This window comes from Ipomoea triloba, chromosome 8, assembly GCF_003576645.1.
Source record: "Ipomoea triloba cultivar NCNSP0323 chromosome 8, ASM357664v1".
Taxonomy (NCBI): Eukaryota; Viridiplantae; Streptophyta; class Magnoliopsida; order Solanales; family Convolvulaceae; genus Ipomoea; species Ipomoea triloba.
The window spans coordinates 16,681,135-16,691,343 of record NC_044923.1 but is presented as its reverse complement, the minus strand read 5'-3'; the positions used below and the strand labels follow the sequence as shown (position 1 = coordinate 16,691,343).

Sequence of the window (10,209 nt, the reverse complement as noted above, 5' to 3'; positions counted from 1 at the left end):
ATATATATATATATATATATATATATATATATATATATATATATATATATATATATATATATATATATATATATATATATATATATATATATATATATATATATATATATATATATATATATATAAGGAGTGCGTTCAGGTGCGAATCACTCACCTGGGAAAGAAGTGAAAACGCATGTCATCCGTCCACGTGCCCAGGCCTAACAAATCAGAAACACTAATTTTTTTAAAACATGCGGTGGCATTTTCATAAATAATTGAACATTGAAGTTCAACTAAAATGCATTACAAGTGCAAGTAGCAGTTATATATAGTGATCCTAAGTGCAAGTAAATGTACACTGAACATCAATACTAAGTGCACCTAACATTATAACTAGTTGCACCTCACGTTATAATTAAGTGCACCTAGGTGCACGAATGCTAACAAGGTAAATTACTTGCACTTGTAAGTGATTTTACTTACACTTTTTACTTGTAAATGTGCACCAGCTATTTGCACTTATAACACAATTACTTGCACCAAAGTTTGAGTTATTTACGAAAATACTACCACATCGTTTTTTTTTAAAATTACATCTGGTTCGTTGATCTGGACACGTGGATGGCTGCAAAGAATTCTCATTTCTCTCCTATTGAACGCACCAGTTAAGATTTTATTAAAAAAAAAATACGGTGACAGTTTCGTAATTATCATCAATTTTACAATGCAAACATGAATATGAAAATCTGCAATTTAGTACTCCGTATTAACGTTTTGCATATTTAGTATTAAAAGTTTGCACTTGCAAAAATACGAAAGTACATTGTAAATTGTAATTACAGTTTCGATTTTAGAGTTTTATGACTGGGCTTTTGATTTTATTTAATCCAAGAGTTGTTCACATTTTAATACTTAAGGTTGATTTTAGAGAATTAACAGGTTTGCATATTTAGTTGTTAAAGAATGCATATTAAGTGTTAAATTTTGCACAGTGGAGTTGATGATAATTACGAAATTGCTACCGCATCTTTTTTTTTTATAAATCAAATCAAATCGATCGAATTTTTATGGATTCAAAGTTGAGATTGGTTCTTATTTCTCTCCTATGAAAGTGTTCTCACAGGATCCATGGCTATATATATATATATATATAGAGAGAGAGAGAGAGCATCGCGTTCAGGTGCGAACCACCCGCCCAAGAGCATGGTTGAAAAAATCGCTAGGCGCTCCTCGGGCGCTTAGGGAGAGCCAAGCGCCTAGGCGGAGATTAATCGGCGCCTAGGCGCCTATGTATTTTATTTTATTTTTTAAAAATTTGTTTAAGTATTTTGAAATTTTTAAAGACTAATAATTATAAATTATATAATACTTTAATAATTACTACTAAAATATTAAATATTAACCTAAAAGAATCTAGAGTTTGTACAATTTTGAGTTATTTCGCTCAAAACGATATTGTTTTCAGTGAAATAACCCATTAAAAAAAGAACAATAGTTAATGGGTCGACTAGGTGGCCTAGGAGGTCTAGGCGGTCAACACCCAAGCGGCCTAGGCGGTGCTTAGGCGGCCTAGGCGGTTGCTTAGTCGGCTAGCCACCTAGACCACCATTTAATGTGATACGCTAGGCGGTTGACCAGTGCCTACCGCCTAGGCGGGGATTAATCGGCACCCAGGTTGGATTTTTGCAACACTACCCAAGAGTGAACTGAGAACGCTTTGCAGCGCGTCATGTGTCTAGATGTAGTTGCACCTAACGTTATAACTAGGTGCACCTAAGTACATGAATGTTAACAAGGTAAATTACTTACAAATAGGTGCACAAGTGCAAGTAAAATGTATTACATGTGTAAGTAAATTGTACACTAAGCATTAATACTAAGTGTACATAATGTTATAACTAGGTGCACCTAATGTTATAATTAGGTGCACCTAGGTTGCACCAGTGCATGAATGTTAACAAGGTAAATTACTTTCACTTGTAAGTGAAAATAGGTGCACAAGTGCAAGTAAAATGTATTATAGGTATAAGTACTCAAGGTTCATCATTTATAGTTCACAAGTGCAAGTAAAATGGTTTAGTGGTTCACTTTTTACTACTTAAGGTCTATCATTTATAGTTTAAATTTAAAATTTAGCTTTTTCGTTGATTTTATAAAATTTACCATATTTGCATATTTAGTTGTTAAAGATTGCATATTTAAGTGTTCAAATTTGCATAGTGCAATTGATGATAATTACAAATATGTCACCGCGTTTTTTTTAAATATGATCAAATTCATTAAATCAAATCCATTAAATTTTTACAAATGTAAGACTGTGATTGGTTCTTATTTCTCTTTTACGGTAGTTTCTCACAGAATCATATATATATATATATATATATATATATATATATATATATATATATATATATATATATATATATAAACTAATAAACCAATAATATTAATTTGTTAATGAGTAAATTACATTTAGTGTATTTCTTCTAGTGTTTTTGTGATGTACATTTATATCTTCTTCCTTTATTTTTATTTTTATTTTTTTTTATCAATTATATTCTTAATATTTTACTTTTTGTCAATTCAATCATTACTATGTAAATTATAAATACATAACTTAAGAGTTTGTCTTTCATTATTATCTTACTAATTTACTTGATGTAGAATATATATGTATTATTGTCTTACTACCAACAAAATATTATTATTTTATTTATTATGATTGTTAGGGTGATACTGGTGACTGGACGATCAGCTTGGAAGTGGCCGGTCAATCTGCAGTCTTAAGAACTACTTAAACCACATGGTTCTTTTCTTGATGCATCCCCCGGGACTCCGGGAGCAACCCCTCCTTTATTTGGAGTGGCCTGATTGAGACTCAGGAAGTGATTAGACGAGGAGCTAGAAGATGCATTATTGGTGATGGCATGAGTACGAAAATAGGCCGTGATCCTTGGCTTCCCAATTCCTACTGAGGATAACCCGTTTATTACTACATCTTTGCCCGGGGCTATTTATGAAGCTCCTGTATCATCTTTGTTAAACATGCAGGGACTGGGTTGGGACGAGGAGTGTGTGAAGGATATTTTTAACGAAAGGGATGCTAGTATTGTACTAAATATTCCAGTTAGCTTGCGACGACCTAGTGATGCTTGGGTTTGGTATAAAAGGAAGCGAAAGGTAAGTACACGGTCAAGTCTGCCTATAGAATGTTGGTTGGAGAATTGCAAGATAACAGACCATGGCGTTTGTTATGGAATCTTAAGGTACCTCCTAAAGTGAAGCTATTTTGTTGGCAGCTTGCCTCCTCTTTTTTTGCCCATTCGTGATGCATTAGTTACGAAACAAATCCAGTGCTCACTATTATGTCATATGTGTGGTCAGACTGATGAATCCACCCGGCATTTGTTCATGGACTGTACGCATGCGGCTGCTATGTGGACTACAATAGGCTTATCTTCTCCTACACTGGGACAAGGTACACTTTTAGAGTGGTTTTTTAATATGCTTGCTAAATTAAAAGATGATATGCAATGCAAGTTTGTCATGCTTTGTTGGGGACTATGGGGAAGCCTGAATAATAAAGTATGGAATGAGAATGCTTTTAATTGTAATGCTGTAATTCATTCATCTCTCACATTCTTGACAAACTGGAAGGCAGCGTATGATTCAATGTTGGCATCGTAGGGTTCTGGTGGCAGGTTGCTGAAGTGGAAAGCTCCATCACCTGGCCGGTTAAAGATGAACACGTATATTGTTATGAATATTCATCACAATATTATGGGGCTGGGCTAGGTGCTACGAGATCACAATGGTATGTTTCTACTTGCAACGGCAATGCAAATTAGTGGAAATTATAGTGTTCAAGAGGCCAAAGCGGTTTGTATTCGTGAAGCATTGAGTTGGCTAAAAGGAACCTGGATGGGAGATGTAGATATTGAGACTGATTCTCAACTTGTTTATTATGCTTTATCTGCGAATCCTTTTATTTCTACTTTTGGTTTTTTGATTGATGATGTTAAAGAAATTGCATCTATGATTGTGGGTGTAGACTTCTGTTTTGTTAAGCGATCTGCGAATCGTGTTGCCCACATTATTGCTCGGGAAGCCGTTTCTTTGACAGGTTGCGGGGAGTGGTTCGATACTCCTCCTCTTTATTTTGTTGATTGCCTTTTATCTGATTTAATGAATTAAGTTCTTTCTCTAAAAAAAAGAAAAAGAACTACTTGAACCATTGGCCTTCGGCTATGCCAAGTTATGGAGGATCATTTGAGAGCCCATGGGGCTATAGATGGAGCATATCGTTGTGGGATTTAGGAGATCTTGCCTAAGGACGAACTTAAATATTTGCTGCCTTTTTTGCCTTGCTTTCCTATGTTGGAAAAAATAGCATTTGGCAAACCTAGCTGAAAAGGTACCTGAAAGCTAAAAAGTAGCTGAAACTAAAAAGCTATAAGTTCGAAGCTAAAATCTGAAGAGCTATTAAGCTAGCTGTCATGCTTAAAAGTGTTTGGTAAAATTAACTTTTTGATAAGCTGATAAATGTTAAAAGACTAAAAAAGACATCTTAGTACAATTTAAATAGTTTTAAATTTAAATAGGTTTGTTTATATATTAAAATATAAAATAATAAAATCAATATATTTTAATAAAATATAAAGCAAGAACATATATTTGAAAATATATAAAGTAAAACAAAATGTTTATAATTCATAAGATTAGTTCATACAAAAATTAATGTTCAAACACAAATGTCAAATTAAAATTACAACCAAACATATTGAAGAGAAAATGCCAAAACAGATTTAATTGGGATGGGTAAAGGATGTCATTTATTTAAAATAATAAGGATAAAGATGAGAAAAAATTAAAAAGCTACTAGCTTATTTTTTAAAAGAGTTAATTCTATTTTTGGTCCTAGATTTATATGTGACAGTCCACTTTTAGTCCCTTTTTTATTAAAACATCCTCATTTGGTCATAGTATTATTGTGGCACGACCATTTTTAGTCCGCCATATTGAAATATCGTTGAAAACTAGGACATTTCGGTCTTCAATTATGAATGTTTTCCAAAAAAATAAACATAAAAAATATAGCGGTTCAACCTACTTTGTATAAAAAGATTGAAATGTCGATGTATTTAATGATATTTCAACAATTTTGTTGATGGAGGACTAAAAATGGTCATGACACAATAATACTAGGACCAAATGAGGGTGTTTTAATAAAAAATGACTAAAAGTGGATTGTCACATATAAATCTAGAACAAAAAATGGAATTAACTCTTTTTAAAAAGCTATCTAAAGTAACTTTTCAAAATAAACTCTTATTTTAAGCTATTAACTTATTTTGAGAACATTACCAAACAGAACTTATAGCTTCTTAGTAGTTTAAAATAAGCTATAAGCTCCTGTGAATCTGATGGTACAGTAGTTATGCCGTGGATCCAAAGGTGGACTTGGGTCCAATACGACGCCATTTCACAATTTTATTTTAAAAATAAAAATAAAAATTTAACAGCGTTAAAGACTTCTCATCGCAACAGAACACAAACTCTACATTCACAGACCCTATACTCTATATTCACAATTTGAAAACTCCACATTCACACATTACAGGGCTATATGTTTAGTAACTATATTACCGTTGTTATGCATTCACACATTCAAAACTCTATATTCACAGGTCTTATACTCCATGTTCACAACTTGGGAACTCCACATTCACACATTACAGGGCTACAAGTTGCTAGAATTCTGTTAACTCTACTACAGATTCACACATTTATAACTCTACATTCACAAATTCTATACTCCACATTCACACATTTCAGGGCTGCTAGACCTCTGTTAACTCTACTACAGATTCACACATTCATAACTCTACATTCACAAATTCTATACTCTATATTCAAAATTTGAAATATCCACATTCACACATTTCAGGGATATATGTTTAGTAACTTTTATTTTTTTTTTTAAAAATAGTGAAACAGCGTCGTGCAAGGTGGACCTGGGTCCACGGCATAATTTGCGACGATGGTATCAGCAGTTCAGCCATTTGCTTAAAGCTAAATGAATAAAGAAGAAAGGATTGATAACAAACAGACCCCAATGGCCTAACTTTCAATGCATTCTTTATTTTAGTTTTAAAATAATTTGTTGTACCAATCAGTCAATGCTCTCCAATCAGTACGTGATATAACTTTTGTCCGCAATATATCAATGTGTAGCGCCTGTAGCTCAGTGGATAGAGCGTCTGTTTCCTAAGCAGAAAGTCGTAGGTTCAACCCCTACCTGGCGCGATTTGTTTCTTTTTCTACGGTTTCTTGCTATCTTTTGAGACCATCAGAACAAAGCAGTTACCAGATTGAAAGGCAAGCCCGTGGGGTCTGCGGTGGAATGTAAGATAAATTCCTTTTTTGGTGCTTTCATCTTCATGATTTCTGCAAATTTATATGGCTTCATAGTAATAAAAAAAGTTTAGAAATTTTATTTGTGAGACGGGCAAGTTGAGGCAACATACAAATATCATACTTATATGTGCAAATGTCATACTTAGGCCTTCTCCAATTGTTATGTTTCTTGCACAAATATTTAGGCAACACCTAGGAGAGAGAAGGGGAAGCAAAAAAGAAAAAGAAAAAGAAAAAGGAAAAAAATAAAAAGCCAAATGCCAGAGAAACTGACAAGAAAAAAAAAATAAAGCAACTCCCTTCAGTCATGCTGGCCCCACTTTTACTGCAAAATACTGTAAAATTCCCTAATTTGCAGGAGGACCTGCCATTACCTCTCTCTACCTCCTCTCTCTTCCAAGCTGGACAAAAGTTTCTTAAAATCCGTGAAAATGAGACTAATGTGGAAGGCCTTATATGCTCAAATATAATACTAATCATGAATATAATATTTGTTACTTATAAGAGAAAAATTATTACATTTTTCATAATAAGTGACGGTAAGTATTGTTACCGGAATATAATTTGTATTATTAGTTGTGTACAGTGAGTAGTACAATAGTGTTGTGTCTAGTAGTTTGCATGTTAGAAAATCAAAGTCCTCCCCCTTCAATACAACAAGACTCCACTTCCACAAGTGCCAACGACTCTTTGTGAGTATGTAACGGATGCTTAGTGTTGCTAATAACGACAAGAAGTAAATCCTCTTCAATGTGCTGTCCACTCCTTTTCAATGTGTTATCCTTGTGTAATAGGTGGCCGTTTGTCTGCCTTCGGGTCAGTGCTTGTGATTCAGGTTGGGTGTTGCATGCCCAATTATCTTGTCACTAGTCCCCCTACTCCCCAGTTTGCGAGTTTAGCCGAGTCAACTAGGGAGTAGTAATAGTGCAAAGCGAGATGAATAAGAGTTTTTTTTCTTTGTTTTGTTTTTTTTTTTTTGAAAGGAAAACGTGGCGGCAGAGGCAGGGCCTTGGCAAAAAGTGGCCGAGGCCCGGCCTCGGCCAAACGTGGCCGAGGTCGTTCCTTGACGAAAAGTGGCCGAGGCGTAGTGGGGCCTCGGCCAACTGCGCCAAAAGTGGTCAAGGCCACGCCTCGGCGAAAAGTGGCCGAGGTGACCGAGGCATGGCCTCGACCCAATTCCAATTGTTTTTTTTGGCATTTTGCGTGCGAGTGCACTTCGATCGGCCGTTGGCTCGGTTAAAGGTCAGCTCTCCCGTCAGATAGCTAGAGAGATCGGATCTCGTGCCGGCCATAAGGTTGAGTGTGGTGTTTTCATAACAAAGCCTTAAGCTTTACCCAGAAAACACCCTCCTGTCAAGTAGCTAGCGAGATCAGATCTCATGCCGGCACTAAGGGAGTAGATTTTTTTTTTTATGGAATTAGTCACAGCGGACGCCATAGATGAGGAGGCGAACGTCACTTGATGAGGAGGCGGACGTCGCTTGAGGAGGCAGACGCCACTTGAGGAGAGGAGATGGACGCCACTTGATGAGGAGGCGCCGCCGCTAGAGGATGCAGACGCGCTAGATGAGGAGGTGGACGCGACTTGATGAGGAGGCGGCACTTGAGGAAGCGGACGCCCTACATATTCGTCACTTCGTCTTATTAACAATAGTGTTCAATTCATTAAAAAATCAAAAGTTTTGTAAAAAGAAAAAAATGATACTTTTAATCTTATAATTGTGATCATGGTGTATATTTAGTTTATTAGTCATATTTAGTCTATCAATGTTATATTTATAAGGTGTGTATTTAGTCTATCAAAGTTATAAATTTATAGGGTGTTTAGTTGGGAGAATTATAGTTCTTTTCTCCTTAATTTCAAAAAGTAAAATTTTTTACAATTTGGTAAAAAAAAAATTAAAATTTCATGAAATTTCAATTACTCCATTTTGTTGAATTGGAATTTTTAGGTCTCCTAAGATTTCAAATTCCATGCTTGTTGAGAAGAAAATTTGGACTTGCTTCTTAGGACAAAAACTTCCTTACCCCTATTTTAATAATATTATTATCATATTTTTGTTGTTGTTGTTATTATTAGAAGAAAATTTGGACTTGCTTCTTAGGACAAAAACTTCCTTACCCCTATTTTTTTAATAATATTATTATATTATTTATCACCTTTCAATTCCTATGTTTTTTTTTTGAGTACTACTGACTCTGTTACAATGTAGTAAGTATCTGTTCCACTGAGGCTCGAACCCACTCTAATCATCCATGTGAGAGTGTTAATCGGGACACCGGATGCCACTTAACCACAAGGTCTTTGGCACCTTTCAATTCCTATGTAAACTAAACATTAAACAAAAAAAAAATTGAATTGTATTTTCACAAACCAAATGTTGGATAAATTAGTAAAATTGACATTTAATTTTAAATGTTCATTTAAGGTATTAATTGGATTGGGATCAACTTCAAATTTGGATCAGATCAAAATGGATTTGGGATTCTCCTAGTTGAGAGGACGAATTTGATATATTATACGTTCAAAATGGATAACGGGTATATGTGAAATTGATTATCAAAGTGTACTCATAAAGTTGGAAAAAGTATGTAGGTTTTGAAAGGCTTTTAGGCAGCTAATGTTCCACATTGAAAAAGTCTGGAGGTTTACACTAGCATGAATCCTTTCAACTTTTTAAAAGGTTTGAAATGAATAACTAAAGGACTCTCTTTCATACGGGCGTGAGTGGGTTTTACAAATAAAAAACTCAAAATGAGTTCCACAAGATTGAATTTGTGTGCACCCGTGACTTGAGCTCAAAGTTCGAGAATTAACTTTTTAACCTAATATTTATTTCTGATTGTTTTGCTAGTTATGTGAGTTTCAAATTTGAATCCTAAATTCAAATTTAAATGTCATGTTGAGTGATGATGAGTTCCAATTTTAGTATAAATACCTACGCTAGGCAAAATGTTTTAGGACACCTGAAGAGCTCATACTTTCTTCTTCTATGTACTATCCAAGTCTCTCAAGACTTTGTTAGCAAGTGGTCCCATTTGATTAAGTTCTTTAAAAAAAATATGTTTGAGTACTCAAATATATTCATTGTGAATTCATTATATTATGCGAAATTGACAGTTCAATATATGCTCCCGAGAGTTTTAATGAAATTGCTTGTGGCACACGTCTTGGATCAATTTCGTGTTTTACCTTCACATGAATTTTTTAGAAACTTTTTTTGAATTATTTCGTCTCATGTGTAGTTTGAGAGCTATTATTGATAAGTGTTCAAATGTACTTATTTTCATTAGCTATTTAATTTATATCAATTTGGCCTATTTCCTTGTTTAGATTAATTGAATTTGGTACTTAGTTCTTTACTTCTTTATCATTAGGTATTTTTAAGAAAGAATGACAAAATAGGACAATTTACGACATGATTGAGTATTTTGGCCATATCTCCCTTATGTGAAATTTAATTAAGATGATTCAACTATTAGGGTGTGTTTGGTAACCCGGAAATGGATTTCCGAAAATTATTTTCCGGGCTTTTGGTGTTTGGTAACTCCGGAAAATGATTTATGTTGATTAAGCTGTCCCTCTCCAGTCCGTCGGCTCTGGTTTCCGTCAAAGAGCAACGAGGTTTATATATATATATATATATATATATATATATATATATTCAAATGTGATCGCGCCCTTACGTGCGGCCGTGCGGTTTACACCACCCAATGTTAAGAAATGCACCACTCAATGTTACGAAATGCACCACTCAAGAACATGACCCTATATATATATATATATATATATATATATATATATATATA

At 34.3% G+C, this 10,209-nt stretch overlaps 1 protein-coding gene and 1 non-coding gene across 2 annotated transcripts in view; both read left to right on the top strand.

Moving 5' to 3' along the window:
• Positions 1–4,176, top strand: part of LOC116027039 — a 34,306-nt gene extending 30,130 nt beyond the window's left edge. Inside the window, exons 3-5 of the mRNA XM_031268465.1 lie at positions 3,034–3,162; positions 3,684–3,796; positions 3,843–4,176. Of these exons, the coding sequence (XP_031124325.1) occupies positions 3,034–3,162; positions 3,684–3,796; positions 3,843–4,176 (576 nt within the window). The remainder of the gene's footprint in view (positions 1–3,033; positions 3,163–3,683; positions 3,797–3,842) is intronic.
• Positions 4,177–6,215: 2,039 nt separating this feature from the next.
• On the top strand, positions 6,216–6,288 carry TRNAR-CCU. The gene has a single exon. It is a non-coding gene; the product is annotated as a tRNA-Arg (tRNA).
• Positions 6,289–10,209: the final 3,921 nt, after the last annotated feature.